Below are 27,082 nucleotides of genomic sequence, written 5' to 3'. Positions count from 1 at the left end.
TGGACACACAAGTTGGTGCGCACAGCAGGGGGGGGGGGGGTTACGGACATTTCTACTCTGCCACAATGTTATGCTTCCCACACAGACGGATGCAAAAGATACAAAGATGCAAATCTACACAGAATCACAGACAGTGTATTTGTAGCAGGAGGTCGTTCAGCAGCATGAGGACGTTTGTTAGCAGCTCAACTACTGAGACAACAACAAACGTCCAACACAGATAATACTACTGCTGCAGGTTCCACGTTGAAGTAATTCCAGTGTTCAAGTGACATTTTCATTTTGTAAATATGGTCGTGACTAGCACTTTCACAGGAGGAGCACTGTAACTTTCTCTTTCAGCTTCAAGTGTCATGGTAGCTTGTTTACAACTGAAACAGACTTCCTGTGCTCTGACTTCCTCTTTAAAATAATAGTCATCACTAGTTTTATTTCTAAGTCTACTTACAGGAGGTTATCTCATTTGAGTGCCTTTCGAGTGCCCGTCGGGATTCTCTACATAACTGTCTCAGCTGTTGGTGCGCAAATGCGCCTTGCAGAAAACATTTTGTGCACTGGCGTACCAGTTATGTGCAGGACTGCCTATAAAAACATTCAAGTCCATATACTTGGCTTGCAAACAAGTTATGTCATAAGTTACAACAACTCTAAACAAACATTTAAGACAAGTCCATAGACGTGGCTGGCTCTAAAGTGCTCTAAACATACATCAAAGTCCATAGACTCATTTATGCCTCATTAAGCTTTGAATATCTGTAGGTTACATTTTGGGGACATAAACATTTAGGTAATGCTGAGCTGGGGGTGGAGTTCTGCGGTGTGACGTTGAAGTTACAGCTCTCTAATAACAACAATGGTAACGGTGGTTGGGTAATGGGCAGATGCAGATCCAGGTTCTGACGGAAGGATATTCCCTTGACTATGCATTAACTACCAGCTGGCAGTAACCACTCAGTGGCAGAGGCCTTGCTTCTTCTCCTAGACGCCCTCCCAGAGCCTGTTGTGCCCTACTCCCTCTACCAGCAGTGCCTAGAGTGCTGCTCCAACGCCAGTCAGTGTAAGAAGGTCAGTCAGAAAGGAGCCCTTAACCCATTCTGACCTGAGATCAGATTCATACGAGGTTTCCGCCGGACAAACACTGGGTCTGATGAACCCATTCTGACCTGAGATCAGATTCTAAAAATGTCAGTCGCTCTTCGATTTTTCAAAAATAGCAGACCGACAAGCTCGTATCACGCCACTCGGTGGCGCGATATGAGCTTGTAGATCTGCTATTTTTAAATAGCTAAAGCATAACATGATGCTGACACCAAAATTGGTGCCCGGTCAGAATGGGTTAACAAATCATACATCATGCTTAATGTCATTTACAGTGTGTTTTTAATGACAAAGTTGATCTTTTAATAGACCGTTTATGTTAATACACCGGGTGGATTTTCTTCTACTTGTCAGGTTATCGCCATGCTACCTCGGTGCCATAAAAATGTGTTCAACTATTTAGCTGCCTTTCTCCGTGAGCTGTTGAAAAATGCTGCATTCAATCGACTCGACATCAACATTTTGGGTAAGAAATGGATTGTTTTGACTTTGTTCTGCCATTCGGTGCCATACCGCCATGCTGGTTTTTTTTTTTCTCCAATCCAGTAAGGAAAGAGAAATTTTAATTGGTGACAAATGAAATCAGTGACAAATAAGATGACATCCCATGAAATGTGCCATTTTAAATCCTTTAGTTCATCATAATATCAGTTTCATGTCTTGATTTATGGTTCATTATTTTCATGTCTGATCACATAATATAATCCACCCATATAATCAGGAATACTGACATGTTTCATGTCAGGTTAGTTGCTTACATGAATTAGCTTTGTAATAATTCAATGAAGACCCCCGCTATCTAATTGCTGCCACCACCAGCATAACAAGCAGCATGTTCTGAGGAATAAAGATGATTGCTTTTTTTTTTTATCAACATTTGTATTTTCTCCTTCTGCATAGCCACCATTTTTGCTGCCTTGCTCCTGAGGTCCCCTACAAAGCAGGACCTGGCGGAGAAGAGGAAAACACAGGAGTTCTTTCATCACTTCTTGATTCAGGATCTCTCCTAATCCAAGCGTAGGCTCCCTCCCACCATGAAGAATAGTGTACACGTAAATAGAATTGCCATGTAAAGCTCAGTATTTGAAATACAGTACATTGTAATGATTTCCTCTATATTCCTAGATGGGTCTTTGTATAGGCCAGTGGTGTAGTCAAGTCAAAACAGGAGGAAGTTGCATCGATGCTGACTGAGGCATGGTCGGTGACAACTTTTATAACAAATATAGCACATGAATTGCAGCCATACATGAAGCTTAATTTATACTCCATTGTACGATGGTGTCCCTAGCAACACTGTTATATGACATAGTATAAATCAGACTAACCCAAATAGTATAAAGAAAAGCGTAGCCGATGTTCAACCTAAATCCCATAGTTCTGATGTGAGATCAATAATGTATTGTTTCAAAACACACCCTGTCTTATGTGTATTTCTCTGAAATGCTGAAACGATGATGTGAAAGCTGTAATCTCATGTCATCGTAACGTCCATAATGTGAAACGCTGTGTTTAAGGTCATTGTTTTGTTATTATGTTGCAAAGACATACACAGAAGACATAGGCTATTTTATTTTTGCCATACTACATTATTGATCTCCTCACATCGGAACAATGGGATTTAGGTTGAAAATTGCCAACGTTTCACGTAACTTTTCATCTGTCCTTGACACCTGTCCTGCACACCTTTCCTTTCCTGTGTGTTTCCGTCTTTCTTCTACTGATGGCACTCACTGTTGTACATAAAAGTCTAGAGGGCATATGCCTGTATTTCAGTTAGACTACACCACTGATAAGATTGTATGATTGATTGTCTTATTTGATTTAAATATGTTTTACAGCAATGTTTGTGAGCTGTACAGCTTTTATTGTATATCACAGAGCAGCTGTGGGGAGCTGGTTATTTTTAATGTATATATTAACGTTTATTTAAAAAAAAGAGAGATAATTTGTATTTTGATGTTTCAAGTCACCCAGCAGCTGATTGTTCTTTTTATATATATAAAAATGCTGAAAACAGAAGCAGTGTCTCATTGTTTAAAGCATGTTTTTCAAACCATTGGCATCTAAAACAAATAGAGATGTGGATTTATGTGACCATGTAACGGAATTAATATGCAGTTATAACATTCTGTCTGTTATCTAGTAAACTACTTGCATGATACAATGAATAAGTAAAAACAGCATGACAGCTGTTTAAAAACAGCATGACGATTTTGTAGATATGCAAATGTGGCGCATTGTCTTCATGTCCAATACTTGCCCCCGATTGCCCCCTCTGCCATTTCATCCTGGTGCCGGGCCTGCAGTCCACCCCAATGCAACTCCTGTTATGGATTATTAATAGAAATTCCACAACACTCCTTGCACCAACATGCAACTACTTGGAACTACTTGCAACCATTATCCCCAATAATGGCAGTTGTTGCAAGGAGTTGCATTTGTGTGGACTTAAAACTGTTTTGTTGCAACTATAGTTGCATTGGTTCAGTCTGGCCTTTAAATATTGCTTGCGTGTAAATGGTTCCAAAGTTAACAATTTGTGTTTGTACACTGAGTTATGTTATGATATAGCATATATCCAAGAGCCAGCTGGGCCAGCCCCACTTAGCCACTGGGGATATTGTGTATGAGCTTCAGGCAGTACTACTTGTCAAGTGTCTGACTCCTACCCAACAACACTAGGGTATCAATGGGAGAGTAGGGAGACCACTGCAAATGTTCTAGTTTTATTGTATTCTTATTCAATTTACAATTAATTCCGGGTTAATTGGTATTTTACTGTGCATAAAATAAACAAAAGCGGTATTTTCATTTTGTGGGCATTTCCCCCACAAACGTCACTGACACTGACCCAGGATAATCTCGCGTTAGCAGGGGGCCTGGCTAGCGCGAGATTAATATCATGGTGTCCAAAGGGAGGGGATGGGAAGCAGAAAGTGCTAAGCAACCAAAACCATAAAGATAAGGAATAATTCATCTACACGGGTAAATATCACAATGTCATCCTCTTTCAGTTCACTTGCTCGGCTTTAGCGACGTCCCGCGCCTGGTTAGTTGGCCAAATGAAACTTTATTTCGCTCCAATGAGAGGAAGATGAAGCTTTCATCCGTCGACAGTAAAGCAGCTAACATCATAGGCTAGCAGGTTAGCACAGCTATGTGTATGTGTATGTTATGAAGACGCCAGCCCAGTGTTGTCAAACGGAGCTAGCTGCTAGCTAACGTTCATTTGACCGGCCGGGGAGGAGGGGGTCCACAGACAGTGTGAATACAACATGTATACTTTAATGACATTGTAATACACCATACTATGCATGCTATAACGTCAGGCGTTTGGTCGAAAGAACAGAGACATTCCCCCTCTGATATTTGCCTTAGCAGTTAGTTTAACCTGGGGGTGATGCTAACATTATTAGCACATTAACTATTTCAATATGCAACGTTTACAATTTATATTTATATACTATGGAATTGTCTTCGGTAAACCATACTTGGTATTTTCCCAACCCGAATATTATCAGTAGATGATACATAATTTAATGTTGACAATTTTGACATGAGTGAGTCAATGAAAGTCATTAAAGTCAAGTCTCGCTCGGCCAATAAAAACAAACAATTAAACTGCTTTATTTTAAATTGGGTTCAAGTGAAAATATGTTTTTGTGTGTGTACTGTGTACCACTAGCAAAACTGACGAGCGACTGTGTTTCCAGCTAGTAGCAACCAACATGCAGTCGCGTGACTGGCTGTCAATGAAAGGAGAAAGTTCTAGAGATATGATGGTGTTAGTTTAACCTCAGCTCGGAGTCGGACCCTTATTACGGGTCAATTTGTATCCATTTGGCATTAGAACACTGACTCTCAGGGTTACAAATAGGTCAGGGTCCGTTTGGGTCCAAAATTAATGTTGTGCAGGGACCATCTGTCAGCAAACGGCAAGATTACTGCTCATCACCAGGTTCTTAAATAAGGGTTTAAGCAGGACTTTTGCTATACATAACGTTGATGAGTAGAAGATAATATTCTTTATTGTAGTCCACCAGGGTGTAAATGTCTCTCAAACACAAAAACAGCATAAAAAGCAACTTAAGCACAAAACACCTCTCCCCTTCTCTCATCTGTAAAAAATAATAATAATCAAAACAAATGTTGCTTAGATCAGAATCAGACCCACTTACTGCAATTGTATAAGGCCCACATGCATTTAGGTTTGAATGTGAAGCAGAAAAAGCCTTTTGTGATGATCAAATGTTGCAGATTCAGTCAGTGGCTGAATCAAATGAGAAAGGCAGTGAAATAGTTGAACACATTTTTATGGCACCGAGGTAGCATGGCGATAACCTGACAAGTAGAAGAAAATCCACACGGTATATTAACATAAACGGTAAAAACACTGTCAATTACATTAAGCATGACGTAAGGGGGTCTACCTGTAGAACAAATACAAGCTACAAGCAATAAGTTTGTCTTTACTATTTTTAAGTTGTTTGATATAATATGCACAATCGTGCATTCAGTAGGCCTAATACATCACGTAATAAGAAATGTGCTCACTGTATTTTAGAAATCTGCATCTGCACCCAGAAGCACAATGACTAACAAGTCAGGTGTGTGGTAAACCCTACTGAAAACTTGTTTGTAATGATATTGATCGGTATCGATCGATATGACCATGCAATTAATCTCGGACTAATTTTAAATCTAGTGCATGATCCCTAGTTTGATGAATTGCTGTAAGTTATCATAATACCAGTTTTGTTGCATTTGACTCAGCCTTTCATGTTATCACTATAATAGCCAGTCAAACATCTTTCTGCTCATGCGCTCACATGATGGCTTATTTCTCTTTTAGTTCTCAATAATGGGCCGTCATGCTGTGCCAAAATCTTATGAGAGAGATCAGAGTCAGAGAATAATATAATCAGGTGATCAACTTTTAAAACCGTTTTGTTACTGTCTTATGACTTGATCGTGTGCACCTCTACTGTTAAAGGTAGATATTGAGTGAGTGCGCCAGCCTCTGCACCCGAGAGGTGGCCGGGACCATGAGCGAGAATGGCCCTCGTACGGAGGCGCCCATGTACTTTGAGGTGGAGGTGGACGGGCTGGGGCACGACGCGGAGGACGATGACCTAATCGCAGAGCCCTCGTCGTCCGGCCGTGTGTACGACCGCACCACAGTGCTCATCGAACAGGACCCCATCCGGCTGGACGAGGAGGGTGAGGAGGACATCCACTGCGGAGGGGATGAAGACGGGATCAACTTCCTGACCGAGGGGGAGGGTGACGGAGATGACGACGATGGCTTCATGGCCGATCCAGACGGCATGTCACAGGGTTATGTGCACCACACCATCTCTGCAGACCAGATCCAGTTCATAATCAACCCAGGCTCCACCCCTATGCCACGCAACATCGAGGGGGCCACACTCACCCTACACTCTGAGTGCCCAGAGACCAAGCAGAGAGAGGTGAGGCCTGAATGAACTTAATTTTTACAGTACCGTTACCGTATGTGTTTGGCTGTGTTGTGATACACTACAGGGTTGAAAGAAGTGCCAGCCACACTACCACTATCTTCAATCTTGTGGCCTTTAGCCACCAGCCTGACATGACTGTTTGTTCTGGGCTTAGCTTGTTAATAGATATGCATTTTTGTGAGAGCTTGTATCACAAAGGAAGCTTTTCTATGGCATATTGGTTTTCCAAACATTATGAAAAGAGTAAGACTATAGTGTAGCATTAGGGGTGTGACAATACATTTTAACAGCGCTATGATACACATGGTTGACGATACGATACATGGACGATATTGGTTCATTATGGCGATGCGATACAATTCCATGATTTGAAATCAATACAGTAACTATTTAGCAAATACATTAAATACCGCTATGTGTGAAACTTGTGGATAGTGCAGGTTTTTTAAGGGAAAGATTTATTATTATGGATATAAAGTAAACACAATGATTCTCTGGCAAATATGGAACCCAAATATGAACCCATGCCTTGACATGAACACAGAGAATACACAGATCTTTCGATAGACCAAGTGTAGCTATATATGGAATGGAAAAGTAATTAAACCCATCTTTTCCTTTTTTCTTAAAATTGCAAAATACAATGCACAAGTACTTGGTATTGATTAAATTGATTATTTCCATTGCAAAACGATTCGATACCGATTATTTCCATTGCAAAACTATACGATACGATATTTGCTGTTTACATATTGATATACTTTGATTTTTGAGAGGGGCTAGCCATTCCTATATCCAGCTTTTAGTGGTATGTTCTTCACAACCTTTGTCCTATTCAAACATTAAATTCCTATTGACAAATGACAATGCATGGAGAATGTTACGTCATAGTGTCTTAGCAAATAGGCATAGTGTCTATTTTACGTCATGATGATGTACCATCATAAGAGCGCCCCTCACTTCACATGGGTGTGATTTTTATTTAAATTAAAATTGATATTTCGATACAGTTACTATATCGTTTGCCAATTAGGCATAGTTCCATTTACTGAAGAAGACATCTTGTTTATTTAGTATTTAAAATAGATCTTATGGGTAAACGATAAACAGAAAGCACAGGTGAAGAGCGAACTTGAACGTGAACTAAAAGTTTCATTTGCATACGCCCGCTGCTATTGTTTATGCATCACTTCCCTTGAAGTTTGTCCATTGACACAATGCTAATAGAATGCTAATTATAATTGTGTGTCTCATGCTAAACTAAATACTAATTGATGGGTTTAATCAAATGGCTAGTTCTTGGCCAGACAGCTTCTCAACATACTGATCAAAGAGTTGCATTGTATTCAGTAGTTGCCAGCTCTAGAGGGTGCTACTACTCAGATTTGCGTATTTCCTTGTAAAATGCAAACTACTGCTGCTAGTAGTAACAGACAGTCACCTCAGCCACAAGGGCTTCCCAATCCAAAACTACCGGTAGCTATACTGTAGCTCATTACGTCCTTGCCAAGCCAAACATGGTGCAGCTTAGAGTACAGTTCCTGGTTGTTGTCCATGTTGCCCTGTTGTCACCATGTTGTCAGCCAATGGCATTGTTGATGTGCTCTTTTCAGTGAACGCAACTATGTATCAATTAGGCTTTAGTGCTCTGTTGGATTTCAAGGCATCCAGTCCTCCTTGTTATATCATGATGATGCACCTGCACTATCTCACTATTGAAGGGGATTTTTGTGTCCAACTTTGAATCAAAAGAAAAAGGAAAACTAGGACATACTCAAAGCCAAAGGTGTAATATTACTGAGTAATTGTTGAGACATCCACTGCTGTTCCCTCATTGTCACCCACGTGCAGACATTATTGTATTGCTTTGAAATGCTTTCTCTTTGCCGCCCCATCTAGGCAAAATCTTTTGACATTTTATATGTTGCATATTCTCAGGCAGACTACCGATTTGAGCTGTCTAAACTCTAAATAGAAAATATCTTCATGCCAAATGTACATTATTTTCTGTTGGACACTTTCCAGAGCAGTCTTACTATGCTCCTTATTCACACATTCATATATAAGAGCTGTTCTTAACCTTGGGGGCATTGCTGCTCATTTCACTCTGTGTGAACCTGAATAATAAGACTTGCCATACATTTTTCCCATCATAGATGTTAACAGTGAAAGGAATGTCTGTCGCAGCAACTACAGGTTTCTACAGGCTTTTATTTATACTCAGAACGGTTATTTATGTACGTACATACATATGTTCAGGGCAGCAAGGGGCATTGCATGCCCAGTGCCATGCAACGTGATGCCGATTCTTTACCGACTGTAGAGGAAGTGATGTGAATCTCTCTTCTTCTCCCTTCTACCTTCTTTATTCTTTGCTGTTCCGTTGGCTGTGTCCATTTAGCAGGGGATCACTTCTGCCCCAACAGTTTCTTGCAGGATTTCACCTTTATTGATACGTATAGTTTAGCATCTGTACACTTTCAGACAACATGCAGAAAAACAAATGGATTATGGACAGAGCCTAACGTATAATATAACCTGTAGGGAGAGATCGCACCTAGACGCGTCACAGCAGGCACAGCTGCTTAACCCATTCTGACCTGAGATCAGATTCATACAGGGTTTCCGCCGGACACACACTGGTCTGATGAACCCATTCTGACCTGAGATCAGATTCTAAAAATGTCAGTCGTTCTTCGATTTTTCAAAAAATAGCTAAAGCATAACATGATGCTGACACCAAAATGGGTGCCCGCTCAGAATGGGTTAAAAAACGCCTTGGAAAAGCATGTTGGGCAAAACAGCATAGTGTGCATGACAACATGACATGTAAAGCGGGCTGCTTGTATATCTGTGATGTGATCAAATAACAAATTAACGTTGACATACTGGGTGTTATGGGTAAAATGTATTAAATAAGTCTACTAAGTGTACTATTGAATAACACCGTTATTAATAGGGAATTCCGAAATCTGACATGGGCCTCATTTTACTATCCTTTCCAACCCTAACGGTAGCTGTTAATCTAATCATATGCTTCAGTTTATAGTGCTGACAATCTCTGTTGTTCGAACTCGGTAGCTTGCAATGCATTCTGGTGGGGCAAGTATGGAAGGGTAAATGGAGATACAGGGGACGAATTTCATGAATTTTCTAACTTTATTTTTCCAAAACAATAATAATACATACATACATGGATGCACCTGGGACGTATCCTCAGTGATGTATCCCAAGGTCATCGGGGTTTCGGGTCTCCCAAGTTGTCCCAACATCATACCCCTCACTCAGGTGACCCAGCCAGGGTGATAAAGTCCCGACTTACATCCCAGTACGTAGCTACCCTCGATCAGTCCCATTAGGGAAAAACCAGGGACACACAATCCGTTCCTCCTGAACTACTCTGCCGGGACTGGGAGGTACCATTCTGGCGCGTGGAAGGACTAGGCTCTGTGGGTTGACTCCTGTCCGGGCCCCTCCTACGTCTCACCAGGTCCACTCCTGCTCTCACCAGGTCAGGCCCTGTGCGTTGCACCAGACTCCCAGCACCAGGCACTTCATTCAGGAATGGTGGATTCTCGAGCCGCAACGGTTCCGCAGGCTCCACCTTGCCCTTGGTGGTGCCGCAGGCTCCGCTTGAGGCTTGAATGGCCCTCCTAAAGGCCTCACCATGGGTTTTTTGGGCTTCTTCCTCATGGAAGACACAGCCTGGGGGCGCCAACCCATACTGCTCCCGGGTTCTGCTCCTAGATGTAGTCCAGGAAGGAAGTGAGACCACTGTCTGTGACATCATCACAGACACTTTGAAATATTAAAATATCTGAAAACTCATATTTCCCACATAAAAACCCCAGGAAAGTGTTTTTTTGTCTCCCAAACGTCATTAAAATAAGATCTGGTTACAAAAGTGGTGAAGTAGAACTTGAATTACCCGATTAAATCCAGGAAAGCAATCATCAGTGTCATTTTATATGCGCGCGCGCACACACACACACACACACACACACACACACACACACACACACACACACACACACACACACACACACACACATATATTAGCTAGCAACATAGGTTTTTCCGAAAACTGTTAGGATTTAGAAGGCATTTTTAGAGTCGGGTCTAAATGGGTTATTGTTGTTTGTTATTATTATTGTCATTGAGTATGCCACCACAACAATGACAAAATCATCATCAAATCATGTTTCAGATGCTCGTTCTGCAACGCTACGTCTCTTTATATATGTCATTGTCAAGACAATACGACATGATCGACATCACAAGAGAACATGTTTTGCATTGGTTACTGTCAAGTACGTAATTTGTCAGTAACCTCTGATTTAGCTTTTTCAGCGGTTGGTGGGTTGTTTTTTTTGTGCAGCACAGAGCTCTATCCGGAGCTTCCACCTCCCTGGCTTTGTGCTCTTACAATGCAAGCATGCATTTTTTCTGAGAAGAGAGGAGGCTGCTTTTATTCCTGTGGCCTCAGGGCCTTAACCCATTCTGAACGGGCACCCATTTTGGTGTCAGCATCATGTTATGCTTTAGTTATTTAAAAATAGCAGATCTACAAGCTCATATCGCGCCACCGAGTGGCGCGATACGAGCTTGTAGGTCTGCTATTTTTGAAAAATCGAAGAGCGACTGACATTTCTAGAATCTGATCTCAGGTCAGAATGGGTTCATCAGACCAGTGTGTGTCCAGTGGAAAACCTCGTATGAATCTGATCTCAGGTCAGAATGGGTTAAGGCCTTTGTATGTGAACATAGGAGGAGACTGCCTCACTGCAGTCGAGCTGGGCACTATGAAACCAAATTGACTGGATGCCTTGCACAGGCGAGGGGTGGTAAAGTCACTGCTGTCACTGCTCCGTGTGCTGACGGGTGGTGAGTCACCAAGTTTGTTCCTCCACGGAAGGTCACACTGACTCAGTGGTTGTGGCTTCCACATGTTGCCAGGCCCCCTTATTAACCCATTCTGACCTGAGATCAGATTCATAACGAGGTTTCCACTGGACACACACTGGTCTGATGAACCCATTCTGACCTGAGATCAGATTCTAAAATTGTCAGTCGTTCTTCGATTTTTCAAAAAATAGCAGACCTACAAGCTCGTATCGCGCCACTCGGTGGCGCGATATGAGCTTGTAGATCTGCTATTTTTCAATAGCTAAAGCATAACATGATGCTGACACCAAAATGGGTGCCCGGTCAGAATGGGTTATTAATTAGCTAAATCAGGATGTACGTTCTCCCTCCTCTTCCAGGATTTGTGAAGTTCTGCATACAATGCTTGGCGTGATGTTGGATATATGTGGCTAAACCCACTCTGAAGAGAGCCTCACAACGATGCCCTTTTATACTGTATATGCATGTAACAATCCTGAAACTGAATGTCTCGTCCTCAAATGGCAGCATTACATGATGCTAGCAGTTGTTTTTGTTTGTTGGAACATACATCACCATTGTTAGTCACTCACTTCATAACTGTACATCTTCCTCTTCTTTTGTGTTCCTTAACTTCCTTTCTCTCAGGTGAAGCGTTACCAGTGCATGTTTGAGGGGTGCACGCGGACGTACAGCACGGCTGGCAATCTGCGGACGCACCAGAAGACTCACAGGGGCGAGTACACGTTTGTGTGCAACCAGCAAGGCTGTGGTAAGGCCTTCCTCACCTCGTACAGCCTCAAGATCCACGTGCGTGTTCACACCAAGGAGAAGCCCTTTGAGTGTGATTCGCATGGCTGCGAGAAGGCCTTCAACACACTCTACAGGTTAGGTTTCCTCGTTATATTGTGTGATAAGATTTCTTTATTGAATTTTTAAGTTTTCACATAAGGGACAAACTAGAAAGGTATAAATTAAAGGCACAATACACTAAAACAAACAAAAAATCAGACCTGTCTGAAGTGAGTGGTGCTGTACTGTACAACCCCTCATCGTGTGTGTGTGTGTGTGTGTGTGTGTGTGTGTGTGTGTGTGTGTGTGTGTGTGTGTGTGTGTGTGTGTGTGTGTGTGTGTGTGTGTGTGTGTGTGTGTGTGTGTGTGTGTGTGTGTGTGTGTGTGTGTGTGTGTGTGTGTGTGTGTGTGTGTGTTAAGGCTGTCCCCAAACATTCAAGGTTTGAATGTTCGCTCGTTAGGGTTGGCATTCGAATCTTAATTAATGAGTTTGAACCATTCGGTTTCTTTATTTTAATTTTTTTATAAAAATAAATATATATATATTTTTTTATTAAACTCGAAAATATATCTCGGCGAGAATGTGATATGAGCATGTAAAAAAAAAAGTAAGTTTCTAGTGCATTCCTGTCAGAAGTTATGTCTATCTCCTTGTTGTGCTGTCCCTCTCCAAAATCCCCTGTGCACATAAATTTTAGGGATGCCAAACGACTCATATTTGGCCAATCGACGTGTCGAGGCGAGAACGCAACTATGCATTCCTTTAAGCAACACAACTTCTGCAGCTGCATCCATATGTTTAGAATTTGCATCAATGATCAAATCCCAATAATAAAAAATAACTTTATTTTGTAAACAACGAAACTGAAGGAGCAGCGGCGCTATCGGCTAGTCCCAACTCTCAAGTGTCTGCAGCCTGTCACGAGCCCCGTAATGAACTGATACGGGACGCACGTTGTTCCGTAGGTATTTTAATGTCTGGTCGGGGAATAAATACAGTAGCCTATGAATGACGGCGGGATGACAAGTCTGTCCTGCTTTCTTCACGAGAAGGAGAAGAGCGCTCACCGCTCAAGTGTCAGTTCGCTGTGAGTTGATGAGATGTGATTTGTGAACCTGGGTCTGGGAAGCTCAGAGCTGCAGCCATTGGCTCATGATACGAGCACACGACCAATGGGACAGATCATTCAGTGTTGCTAAGATACCCCCCCACACACACACACACACACCCTTGGACGATGGGGTCCACAGCGCAGAGAGAGAGAGGGGGAGACGAGCTGCGCTCTGATCATGTTCAAGACGGATATCTCGTGTTGTCATTATAGTGTATTAAAAGTAAAGACTCAAAATGCACACCTTCCCGGTCGGCCAACCCGGTAGCAACCCTCACCAACCCCTGATGAACTTAACCATTATTTCACTGATAGTCTATACACTGACACGAAACAAGACAGGAACGCCCAAAAACGTCACAGCCGGTTTTTTAACAAGACAGGAACGCCCAAAAACATCACATCCGGTGTTTTACCCTGGGCAGAATTTTCTATGGCTGCCAATGCAACTTTTTCCAATCCTTAATCACATACGGCAAACACCTATGCCGATAATATCTAACTTGCGGAGGTAACGTGCCTTGTCCGCGGGCAACAGATCTTTCAACGTATGGCATTGCAAATACGTTAGATAATCGCTACTCTGCGCAATATTGTTTTGAAAATGCCGCAAATTGCATTGCAGTGAACGAGAGCAAATCACAAATCACAAATCTTACCCCGGGGGGTGGGTGGAGCCGCGGAGTCGCAGCTGACGCCCCTCCCTCCGCTCTGATGACGCGTTGTTATGTCAATGTATGCAACGTCGCCCCGGAGGATCTTTTTATGAATTGCAGCCTGGTTAAAAGCACCCAGAGAAATTAATTAATTAGAACCAATTAACCAAATGGTTCGGATGTTCGCTCGGAAATTCCTGCAAATGTTCGAGTCCTAAAAACAGGGCTAGGGTACAGCCTGTGTGTGTGTGTGTGTGTGTGTGTGTGTGTGTGTGTGTGTGTGTGTGTGTGTGTGTGTGTGTGTGTGTGTGTGTGTGTGTGTGTGTGTGTGTGTGTGTGTGTGTGTGTGTGTGTGTGTGTGTGTGTGTGTGTGTGTGTGTGTGTGTGTGTGTGTGTGTGTGTGTGTGTGTGAGAGAGACACTTGGTGGTGAACTAACGCTATTTCTGACCCAGGGACACACATAGCTGTCTATAGGAGTGGTTGCACCACTCAACAAGAAGAAAGGGGCAAGCAGCACCTCACAGTAATCATGAAACTATAGACACACACACATGGGCACATTAAAAGGCAAATTGCAAGAGCACAGTTGAGGGCGGCTCTCCAATCCAATGAATCGCTTCCTATGTTTCCTTTTTGAGTGGTGCAACCACTCCTACAACCAGCAATGTCCGTGTACACCTATGTGTTCACCTATGTATGTGTTCACCTACGTGTGCATGTGTTGCACCACCATGAGTTGCACCACTCGGTTCACACAGGTGTGATTTTATATTGTGCTGTAGCACATTGAGATTCATGAAAAACATTTATTTTAGATCTGCGCTGACGCAGCAAACGGTTGTTGTTCAGTCAAGTGTTATGTAAGAGAATGAGCCATTTCCAAATATGCTGTACGTCATTTAAATTACTTCTGACGTGCTGTCAAATGTCCCTTGTCTGCCCATGAATGTAGATTATGTCTTTTTTTAATAAGATGTGATCTGATAAGCATGTGTAGTTTAAGGTCTGCAAGCATACGGACCTTAAAAGTATAAGACACTGTTTGATTGAGCTGGTTGCAGCTTGTCCTGAATCATGTGCTTGGTTTATTATTTGTCTTCGCCTCTATTCTCATGGGAGCTGTCAGTGTTTACCACAGAATGCGAAAACTAATACCCATTTTATTATAAATAATAACCATTCAATTGCTTCCTTAATGTAACCAGCTAGTTGTCAACTTGTTCTTAGTTTGTGCTATTGAGTCATTTTATGTCTGCCATCACAAGCAGAGGTGATGTGAGGTGAACTGTAGCATTGTCCCTGGGGAGCCAGTATTGGTTCAGTTGCCACGACGTCCTGCCTGGAGCTTGATAGAGCAGTGCCTTTGTCATTGGCTCCCTTTCAGGGTGCTTTCTAATGCCAGCCAAGTGCCAACCGATGCTACAGTGCTTTCCTCTCCTGTCCAAGTGCACCACATTTTGGAACGAAGGTCGTGGGTCTATTTGTGTACGCAACTCCTCCTTCCATATGTAGAAAGGCTATTGTAACCCTAACCCTATATCGGTGAAAGATTATATAAAACATAAAACTAACTGAAGTCTTCTTAGGGGGTTTTCTCTCTGTACGGCTTCCCCTCTGTGGCTTAACGAAGCGGACTTCTCTCCCACAGACTGAAAGCACACCAGAGGCTTCACACGGGCAAGACGTTCAACTGTGAATCGGAGGGATGCACCAAGTACTTTACCACCCTCAGCGACCTGAGGAAGCACATTCGCACTCACACTGGAGAGAAGCCATTCCGGTGAGCAATGCCAAGCTCATGCTGAGTCTTTAATATCTCACTAGGGAGAGGAGTGCATCTGTTGTAGAGCTGAAGGCCCAGTTTCATTACTTTATTACTCTATTAGTCTATTCTATTCCATTTAGGACAATTTATATTGCTAGGCTATGGTGATACATATTAACGTCTGTCATCTAAAGCAGCATAGGCTTGTTCTACATATTGATGTAATTCGCAAGTTAATTCAAAGTTGTTTGTTGTGTGTAAATACATTTAGATTTTGACTAATTTCTATGGTTGAGTATGTTAAATATAAAGTAAGTGATATTTTTTGGTTAAAACAAAAACTTGTTTGTTCAATTAACCCATTCTGACCGGGCACCCATTTTGGTGTCAGCATCATGTTATGCTTTAGCTATTTAAAAATAGCAGATCTACAAGCTCATATCGCGCCACCGAGTGGCGCGATACGAGCTTGTAGGTCTGCTATTTTTTGAAAAATCGAAGAACGACTGACATTTTTAGAATCTGATCTCAGGTCAGAATGGGTTAATCAGACCAGTGTGTGTCCGGCGGAAACCTCGTATGAATCTGATCTCAGGTCAGAATGGGTTAAAATGTATTATAGTGCCAAAATCCCACTAGCACTACCCCTCCACTAGCACCACACGTTGTTGGCCTGTATGCCATAAATGAGCTTTCGTCACATGATGAACTTAACCCATTCTGACCTGAGATCAGATTCATACGAGGTTTCCACTGGACACACACTGGTCTGATTAACCCATTCTGACCTGAGATCAGATTCTAAAAATGTCAGTCGTTCTTCGATTTTTTTCAAAAATAGCAGACCTACAAGCTCGTATCGCGCCACTCGGTGGCGCGATATGAGCTTGTAGATCTGCTATTTTTAAATAGCTAAAGAATAACATGATGCCGACACCAAAATGGGTGCCCGGTCAGAATGGGTTAACTACACGATATGGTATCGGTGCATAGACTTGCATACTCCATCCAGCATTTTAGGCTGTTTCCAAATCTAATAATGCTATGATAACAACTGTAGATAATGTCTCTCTGCTTGCATTACATACTGCGGATTACATGTCTCTTATGCTATTGGTGTTTTACACCCCCCAGGTGTGACCACGATGGCTGTGGCAAAGCTTTTGCTGCTAGCCATCATCTGAAAACGCATGTAAGGACACACACAGGTATGTTAATGGTTTATTTATCTCCCCTTTGAAGTAATTGGTCACAAAACTAGTTGACATCCTATGTATCCATTTTATTTTCACATGAAATACATTTCAATACCTTTTTTTAGCCTGAGATTTTGAGTTTGTTCAAAAGTGTAGGCTACATTGACTGAGGTTTTGTGCCTCAGATTCAAGGTGAGCCTTAACCATTCACCCGCTCTCTCCGACTGATTGTCTGTCTCTCTCTCTCTCTCTCTCTCTCACTCTCACTCTCACTCTCACACTCACTCACTCACTCCCCATAGGCGAGAAGCCGTTCAACTGCCCAAGTGATGGTTGTGAGAAGCATTTCAGTAGCCAGTACAGTCTGAAGAGTCACATCCGAGGCCATGACAAGGGCCTTACTGTCCACCTCACCACTCCGCTGTCTGAAGTGAGTCACAGCACCCGCACAACTCACCAGAAGATTTGTCCCCCTGATTGCTGTCTTCACAGACCCTGTGTTTTGCATACAGTAACGGCTCAACTGCACCTGGGGTTTAGAGGCCTCTACAGGCTGTAGAAATGGATTTCTATAGGCTGATTTTAAGAAATGTTATCTTGGATAAAGACTTTTATTTTCTTTGCTGGTGAAAATATTTCTCAGTGAAACCTGGAAACCACACCCACTGCTATGCCCTATGCTCGTGGGATACTAAACTAGAGAAACAAAGGGCCAGCCCACTATTAACAGTTTGACTGCGGAAAACGATTTATCAGACTTTTAATCAACCCCCCTTCACTGCCGAGATTGTTGTATTACCTTTAGAGCATACGCTGAATTATTTGGGCTTTTAATCCGCGAAAATCGAGCGAAAAAAGCTTCCCCTGTTTGTTATGAACGGCTGGACCACCCGCCATCTTGGTACACCCGGAAGACGCAGCACAGGACCCTCCTCCATGAGGCGTTGAACCCCATTCGTTTACATTGGCCTCAAATTCCCAGAAGCCCTAGCAGCCCACAGCATGTGACGATTTCCGTTTCCTCTTCAAAACAGATGCATCGACTCTCTTTCTCCGCCGTGAAGACGGATTTTCTTTTTAATTATTACATTGCGGCGGATTAAACACATAAAACAAAAGTCGCGTATCTCCGATATGGCAGCGACATTAACCTGGAGTAATCCATTCAAAGCACGGAAACTGTTAAATATGGGGAATTTATGTTGTGTATTTCTGATTTGCTTATTTCTGATCAGCTGAGAATTGTGCTTGATTGGTGCCATTAATTTGGTTTGGAAAATGTATGGCTCTGTTTTCCATCTCAATCAGGCTTTGTGACCGATTTCTATTGTCTGTAAAGAATCAAGATGTGGCTCGACTAATTTGGGCCTGTTTGTTTTTTATTACAGGACGCAAATCACTCACTGTGCCTCAGTGACTTGAGCCTCATCTCCACTGACTCTGAGCTCCGAGAGAGCATCCATAATGTAAGTCTTATGGCTGTCAAATTGATATTTGAGCAGGATTTCTGAATTTATTTGTAGAAGCTTGACAGCCAACCACTAACCATATGAATCCTAGCATCCCTATTCTAGGTCAAACATTCTGCAAAGATCACTAACGCAACGCATTGTGAGCCCTTTTCATCATGTTTCAGAAACGTCCAAATCTAAGATCTCACAATTGATTTGTCAGCTTGTAGATCTGATATATTCAATCACTAAAATGTTTAGTAAGTACATTTACATATAATATGTAATAACACATGCACGTGTATTTGTATAGGAATCTTCACAGAGAGAACTCCGAAAGTACTTTATGTATAACATAAATAAAAATAGCAAGAAACATTTAAAGGAGGGGGAAACAAAAAACACATTGTACAATGCATCTCAGGAAAAACACATTTCACACCTGGAGATCTGCGACATGAATGTGCAGCACATATTTGATGCTCAGTACCTCGTCACGCTTCTGGCATTTCCAGCATAGTGTAAATACGTTGAAAACTATTCAAAACATATGCTGCGCTCAGGGGAGGAAAACACCTTGGTGGACACAACCCCCACTTGAACACTAGCATCCCTGTTCTTGTGACCCGTTGTGTGCTTGTAGATTTTTATTTTAGTTTCTGATGATCAAGCTACTAAGGTTTTGTTGTGTTGTTAACAATAATTGTATTCCAGGCTCAGAATTTGGACCTGAACAATGTGACCCCTGTGAAGATCTTTGAGCTTATGTTCCAGAGTCCAGAAAACAGCATCAGTCAAGACGATGGTCCTACCAATGGCAAGTGCTTTTCAAACCCTGTCATATTGAGTCGAGAGATGGAATATGATGTTTCCCTGCTGACAGCAGCTTGTTCTCCTCCACCAGAGAGCTTCATTGAACACTTCAGCCTGGAGACCACCAATGCAGTGACCAATGGCTCATCACTCTCCTTCTCCTTCTCCCTCACTCCTTCAACCTCCTCGGCCTGCTGTCCCCACACCGCCCCAGTCTTGGAAGCCGCATCCCAACACAGCCAGACCTCCTCAGCTTCTCAGACCTCCACCACTACTGCCGTCAACAGCAAAGCGGTCACCTCCACCCTGGCTCCAGCCGCCTTTGTACCCATTACAGCCCTAGCCAGCTCTCAGACAACACCAGATTTGCCTGAGCAGCCATCAGTCCAGGCTGTCCCAACCCAGGCTACCCCCCAGCAGCATTACGTGGCATTGACGCCCACGTTCCTGCAGCCAGGCACCAGCACTCAGACTGCCCCCCTCACGTCCCCTGTGGTCTCGGCTCCTGCTCCTGAGGGGCCGGTAAGCGCGGTGCCAGGCACTGCTGCTGTTACTGCTGTTGTAGCCACATCCACGGATACTCTGCCTGCTGTGGCTCACCCTGTGCCTTTGGCCACCAACCCTGCCCCGGGTCTGACTCCCACTCCCGCCACCATTACCATTGCTGCACCCACACAGAACCTGCTGCAGCCCAGCCTGGTTATGTCTGACCAGAACCTGCAATGGATCCTCAGCAGTGCCGCCAACAGCCAGCTGAACCCTGATCAGGTGGTGAGTATAGTGCTCCTGTTCTGACCCTTAACCCATTCTGATCTGAGATCAGATTCACACGAGGTTTCCGCCGGACACACACTGTGTCTGATTAACCCATTCTGACCTGAGATCAGATTCTAAAAATGTCAGTCGTTCTTCGATTTAAAAAAAAATAGCAGACCTACAAGCTCGTATCGCGCCACTCGGTGGCGCGATATGAGCTTGTAGATCTGCTATTTTTAAATAGCTAAAGCATAACATGATGCTGACACCAAAATGGGTGCCCGGTCAGAATGGGTTAACCACATGGACCCTATCCTATTCTGGGCATATCATAAATAGCAGAACATTCTGTGAAAATAGCAGATGTACAGGTACCTTGTAGATCGGCTATTTTCGGCTAAGATATTTGTTGTAGAGAAAAAAAGAAATGGGCCAAGGATAGACCTCTCGGGACTACTACGGGGGTCTACAAAGAATCAGGTTTAAGTGGTTACGGTTTATGGGTTGCTAGAAATGCAGGAAATTAACAATAGACTGTATTTGTCCTAATCAGAGTTGACTAAAGGAACATTCACACCAAGAATGATAACTATGTCGTTTTAAGTCTACACCACAACTGACAACGACGCTGGTGAACGATATCATTTGGATCACTTTGAGAGCAATTTGATGAACAATAGAAACACTGACGGCCAATTAAAATCCACCAGAAGGACATCTGCGATGCAATCGGTCAACCCTTGGAATCCGTTATCGTGCTTGGTGTGAACAGCCCTTACATTTGAGGGTTTATGGGGTTTGGTTTCTGTGACTGTGGTGACCCAGTTTATTAAATGTCTGTTCACAGTCTCATAAAGGAGGGTGACCCAGTTTATTAAATGTCTGTTCACAGTCGCATAAAGGAGGGTGACCCAGTTTATTAAATGTCTGTTCACAGTCGCATAAAGGAGGGTGACCCAGTTTATTAAATGTCTGTTCACAGTCGCATAAAGGAGCTCCAAAAGTAGAGAAGGTTTTCTTCACCACGGCCATACCAGTGGGAGGAACTCCAGGTAAGATGAATCGTTCTGATGTGGCCTCCTGCCAAAAGGTTGTTGAATTTACAATTCATCCTGACTGACAGGGTAGTACTTAGCTTTACTTGGATTGGTTTCAGTGGCCCAGATTTATACCTAGGGGTAACTTTGAGTCGTTAAATTCCTGTCCGTACACACACCATTATTAAATTATGAAAAGAAACAGATATAACAGTTCACTTTTCACCACAGTCACTGTGTGACTTTGCATTATTATAATTGTATTGTGGCGAGTAATACAAGTTGGACTATTGCTATTATTCAAACCCTGTTGCAGTCGCATGGATATTCAGTAGAACTAATGACGCAGTGTCAATGTATTGCATTTGAACTAGGCTAGGCTTCATCTTATGCTTTTTCTTTTTAACTAACACATTTTCATCTTCGTCTTTTGGAATGATGACAAACTGCATTCCCAGGAAGCTCCGTGCAGCAGATCGGTCTCAGTTTACCGGTCATCATCATAAAACAGGAGGAGTCCTGCCAGTGTCACTGTGCCTGCAGGGACTCCGCTAAGGACAAGAGCTCAAAGAGCTCCGCCTCTGCGGCCCCAGTGGTAGTGCAACAGCAGCAGCAACAACAACCTCCAGACCCTCCTCCTCCGCCCCTGCCGACCCCCGAAACCCCACAGCGCCCTGTGGACCCCTCGTCGCCCTCCAACTGCCTCCCCACGTCTTCCTCCAAAGTGGGTGAGGCGGCAGGACCGGCAATGCCCCCCTCTTCCTCGTCCTCTTCTAACTCGTCGACTCAGACTTACCCGGTGGAGATGGGAGGTGCCGTTGCCAACCCTCCCCCTCCATGTGATGGATTATCCAACATGGACGTGTCTGACTTCCTCTCCCTGCAGAGCCCTGAGACGGCCGCCAACATAGAGGCTCTGCTGCTCGTCGCGGACAACTTCAGCATGGTCACAGACGGCACTGTCAACCCTTGACGGGAGACACCTGCTATCAGGGCCATCGGGCATCCCACCCTTCATCTGCTGGTCTTTGTGTCTGTTGCGCCCACGCTTCGCTAGGGTTGGGAACCGGAAACGCTTCTTTTGAGGAACCTGTTCCAATATTGAGGAACCAGAACCAGAACCACCCCACCACATTTACATTAAACAGTCCCCGCTGACGATTCCCAAATTTTCCGCTGCTCTTTAAAAGTATGAATACTAGCGCCTATCTAGCTGTGGGTAAGTGACTCAAGCTCAACTCAAGGTCACCTGCAGTGAGAGGGGAAGTGCAAAATGCACTCAAGTGTTGAACAGAAAAAATATCTAGTTTTTCAGTTAAGCAGGGTGAAGACAAGCGCATGACATGCAACACTACATGTTCGTAGATTGGTGACTTTTGCGGGAGACACAGTTGTCTTTAACAAATTCAATATATAAATCAGGCCGATTAAACAGCTCTTGATGCACTGTGTCATGACTATACGAGCAGCACAGGGCAGCTGCAGTCCTCCTCCAGCAGCCTAGTAGCTCTAAATTAATCGTTTATTAATCTAACTGAACATTAATGTCACATTATATTTTTTCTATATATAGAATGTAGTCGACAAAAACTCCTACCATGCTCATTTTATTTCAAATGGAAGTGTTAACTTGATAGATTAACTCAAACAGCATAAAAGTCAGACTAGAGTTTAACATTTTTTCTCTTTTACACAGATGTGTATGTTTATATTTCAAAAGTAAAAGGTAGAGCAGCCAAAAGCTCTTCAAACAACAAAAATGTTACAATAATTACATTTGTTTAAGTATCGTTACAATCCTAAAGGTTCCCAACCCTACGCTCCGCCACAGGCCTCTAATCCACTCATCTTGAGTCGTTCTGTCTGTCAATGCCCTCTGCTGTGTTTACTTGGTGCATTGGTCACCCTCTGCAGTGCATTCTGTTCCGTCTGACATTGAGTAGAAAATATGATATAAATCCATTCACTCCTTGATTCCAATTTAAGTTTTTGGCTTTTAGCTTCCATAGCATATTGCCTATGAGGATTAGCTTAACTTAATACTAACTGACACAGGAGTGATGGCAACTGGTAATGCATTCCTGCGACAGCAAGGCTACAAGCTATACACAATTCCACTGGTGTATTCTGAATTGACTTTGGCATTGATGGAAGCACTGAAATTTGAGGAAGATTCCATTTTGACCTGGCTTGAAGCTCATACTGTACATGAGCAAAGAAACAAAAGGAAAACTTGAGTCTGTTTATCCTTGTACTGTACTAAGGGTCCTATCAAATGCTTAAAGCTGGTATGCAACTGACCAGAATGCACTGTATGCAAAATTAATTTGTATGGTTATATCAAGAACAGTTCTGTCCATTCCCTTGAATGTCCTCCATTCAATGCCAATATATGAAGTAATTTCCTCAGTATTTTGTTTTTCTAGGAAGACTTACTCCAGAAAATGTGATTTCTTAGTGTTTGTGCTGTTTCATTTCTTTGCGTGTATGTTCATATAAGCAGAAAAGAACCTGTGCGAATCTGCTTGCCTTTTTTAAATTAAGGTAGTACATCTATAAGTTGCCTATAACTTAAACTAATATTTAATTTGTACATGTTAATTTATTCAAATTCTTTATCCTTTTATGCTGTTTCAATGACCTAAAAATAGCAGGAACAAAATCGTTAGTTATTAATTTATTCAAATTACATTTCTTACCTTGTTTTGTTTTTAATTGTGCTTTCTGTGTAATGTTACTGATTTATTTTCCTCCTAGAAGCCTGATAGGTATTGTTGCTAAAAGCAAGTTTCATATGAAGAAACAAGGCGCCTACATTTCACAGTATAGCAGGTAGCCAGCTCTCTGGCTCCTGCTTGAGACACGGCCAAAATTGACTCTTTTACACAGCAAAATCGTGAGTGTTAATTAATTGAAACTGTAAAAATGGACCCATTAAAGTAAATCAACACTCAGGATCTTGCTGTCTATACAATTGCTGTCAACACCATGTTTTCTTTTTTTCTTAGAATGATAAACCCACTCAGGGATGCATTAAGTCATCAATGATTTCTTTCCCTTGATTTAGTTACTCATTCAACATGCACATTCTCACCAGTCTGACGCCCCCTAGCAGTAGCCCTACTTTTTGCTGCACTCTTCCCTGCTTATTGCACAATAACTTGTTTAGTAAGGAACCTGACGACTTGTCAGTTTAGCTGTGGCACCACTACAGACTTTGTGTACGACTGCTATAAAGGCGTTTAACCTGGGGGGGGGGGGGGTACGGTGTCCCAATGACAGTGTAAATACAGTACATTTAGTAGTGTGAGCATCTTTTAAAAAAACATGTAGATTGTTTTAGAATTTGTATTTTTGTATAGAATGTTTTGAATTGCGTCTCAGAGGTGGAGGCTGATGTAAGAATACCCTCTTTCCCTTGCATTATTCCCCCTAAGCAGGCAGTCACATTTTATGCAGAAGAGATGTTTTTGCCATGGTTAGTTGAAATGCTCTGCAAGCCTATGGGATTCTGTACAGTCAGTACTGTATATTAATAGTACACAACACATAGCCTCCTATTGAAAGAATATAAAATTATATCACATGGGACACAATGCAATGATATAAAAGATAAGGCATAATGCCCTATATTTGACATGTAGAGCAATTTGGCCTTACACCGCGTTAACTCTGTTTTACAAACCTCCTTGCCTTTACAGTCTGCCTCAGACTTGCCATTCATATACTGTATACCCCTGTGCTCAATCATTCATTTAGCCTCAGTCAATGCCATAGTGGAAAATCCACTGAGATATTGGCAAGAAACAAGTGTAGATTTGCCTAGAGCATTTTTCCCCCCCACTCAGCTATCATATGTTCATATCATATGTTTTGGAAGACTATTCATATGTATCAAGAGGTATATGACTGATTTGTCATATAGCTGACAGCTGCAGGCAGACTAATACATTTCACCAATCATGATCTGCTGTATCAAAGGTAAATTGATGCATAATGTTAATACTCTGGAGTTATGTCTAGCATCCATCAACTGGATGTGCTTTTGTTTCAGTGTGCAGGAGTACACATGAGCAGAGCTTTTCCCTTGTATGCATCAAGGCTGTTATCAGACATTACTTCTGATCGTTGCTATATGCCACGCAAAATAACTCTTGGCACTTGGTTGATTACAGTTAAATATAGTTAAATCCCCATGCAATTTGTTTTCTTTCAGACTGATATTCAGTTTAATTATTACCATGAAGCACTCGTACTGCCGTTATGCTCATCAACTCATGCATACTGAGGAAAAGAACTATGCAATTTTTGACTGGCATTTAATGACATGTAAACGTCAAACTCCACCACAAAATGTTCAAAAACTAAATACAACTTGTAAATGTAATTTTTCCCACACAGTTTGCCAGTCTGTCACAAGAAAGTTTCCCCAATCATGAATATAGATGCCGGTAAACATGTTTGAATTCAATGAATGGCATTTGATAGATCAGGTGGAGTAGAGTTAATCTGGGCATTGTTTATTTTTTATCAAGTGCTTTCTCATGACTATTGAACCACGACTTATCCTTTTTTAATGTTTTGCCTCTGTGAGATAACTGGTTTTAAACCAACTGGATTTGCTTGGAAATGAGAACTTGGTAAGTGAATGATTCTGTTTTAAGAATTATTTTGTCAAATGTAAGCATTTTTACATTATGGGTTAAAGGTTTTCAGTTGGTCTCATACTGTTATGTGTATAGTCAACTTATTTTACAGTATCAAAATTGATGCACAGCAAAATCCTTAACCACTTTATATGCGTACTTCGTCATGTTAGGGATAGCAAAAATAGCTGAGCTCAATTCATGAGTTTGCTAAGGAAAAAAAAAATTGTAACAAGGATTTGGGAGGGTTGCGACTTGCGGTTGCCCAAAATAGGTACACCATGGTTAATGTGTGCATTTTTACAATGAGTTAAGACGATTGTTGCGTAATAATTGACTCAAAGTAAACGTATCTTACCCATTTTAAGTTGAATTGCTCTAAATCAAACACTGGTTTTGCCTTCATGGGTTATGACAGAAAGCTGACATTTAGTTGTAATTATAAGCAGACACATTTTTTGTTTTGTACTGGAGCCTTCAATTTGTCTTTCTTGGAAGTATACAGGAAACCATGTTCCATGAGCAAAGAAAACTGATGGTGGCATTTGTTTGGAAGCAGAATGTTTCAAGAAGACGGGTCAAAATTAATGTATTCTGGAAATATGTACATCGGAGAATAAACATCTCCCATTTCCAGTAAAAAATTACCCCAGTAGGCTATGGGTAATTTTAGCAAGGAGAAAAAATAAACAAGATGCTTCCAAATCAATGTCTTAACACCCAAAGAGTGAGGAATTGTAAAGGACTTGTATTTTTTCAAAAGAATGTATAATGTGAAAGTTTGCTTATGCTTGTTTTGTATAAAGTAATGTTGTATTATGATAAATAACTTTTTGAATTGAGAGCAATATAATACTAATAAAATAAAAAACGTATCCATGTCACAGTGTTCTTTTAATAGGAAAACAAAACTGAGGAATGGTGATTAATTCAATTTAAGTAATATTGGCATTATTTGAAAAGTTCATTTCAGGTCACTCCTGAGTTGGACTCGCCCCATCCTGTAGGCCTTTCTTCTGTAAAACAAAAACGAGAAGAAAAAAAGAATCAGACTAGTCTGAAGCAAGTGGTGCAACAGCACCCCCTATTGGTACTCTAAACATAGGCAGCAGGACATAGGTTGGGAGTGGGACATAGCAGCTGTTCCTTCACCACTCAAAAAATATATATGAATATTTTTTCATAATCCATTAAATAAATTGGTTCAATTAACTGTTGAACTAATTTTAAAGCAAGGTGCAGGTTGGACAAACTCACCACCAGAATGCTCTGCAGAGCGTAGCAATCCTTCAAGACTCTGTCACATAATTTCCGCTTGTCCTCCAGGTTTTGCAATTGGCTCTCCATGTCTTCCAAGAGCTGTGTTGGACAAAACACAATGGGTCACTCACG

General features: G+C 42.1%; 2 protein-coding genes across 4 annotated transcripts in view; both read left to right on the top strand.

Annotated features, from left to right (window-relative positions):
- The window catches only part of inpp5b (inositol polyphosphate-5-phosphatase B), a 33,590-nt gene extending 30,470 nt beyond the window's left edge, over positions 1-3,120 (top strand). For all 3 annotated transcript variants that reach the window (XM_083760906.1, XM_083760907.1, XM_083760908.1), the window contains 3 exons: positions 938-1,065; positions 1,453-1,564; positions 1,999-3,120. In XM_083760906.1, the coding sequence (XP_083617032.1) occupies positions 938-1,065; positions 1,453-1,564; positions 1,999-2,108 (350 nt within the window). In that variant the 3' untranslated portion in view covers positions 2,109-3,120. The remainder of the gene's footprint in view (positions 1-937; positions 1,066-1,452; positions 1,565-1,998) is intronic.
- An 893-nt stretch (positions 3,121-4,013) lies between these two features.
- On the top strand, positions 4,014-26,565 carry mtf1 (metal-regulatory transcription factor 1). The gene is made up of 11 exons (XM_083761650.1): positions 4,014-4,086; positions 6,099-6,572; positions 12,114-12,352; positions 15,675-15,806; positions 16,926-16,999; positions 17,290-17,417; positions 18,376-18,453; positions 19,153-19,259; positions 19,347-20,022; positions 20,990-21,059; positions 21,503-26,565. Exons 2-11 carry the CDS (start codon positions 6,147-6,149, stop codon positions 22,015-22,017), a joined length of 2,445 nt encoding a protein of 814 aa, XP_083617776.1. The 5' UTR covers positions 4,014-4,086; positions 6,099-6,146; the 3' UTR covers positions 22,018-26,565.
- Positions 26,566-27,082: the final 517 nt, after the last annotated feature.

The sequence above is a fragment of the Protomyctophum parallelum genome (genome assembly GCF_964188405.1).
Source record: "Protomyctophum parallelum genome assembly, chromosome: 3".
Lineage (NCBI taxonomy): Eukaryota > Metazoa > Chordata > Actinopteri > Myctophiformes > Myctophidae > Protomyctophum > Protomyctophum parallelum.
This window is presented reverse-complemented; position numbering and strand designations above follow the sequence as displayed.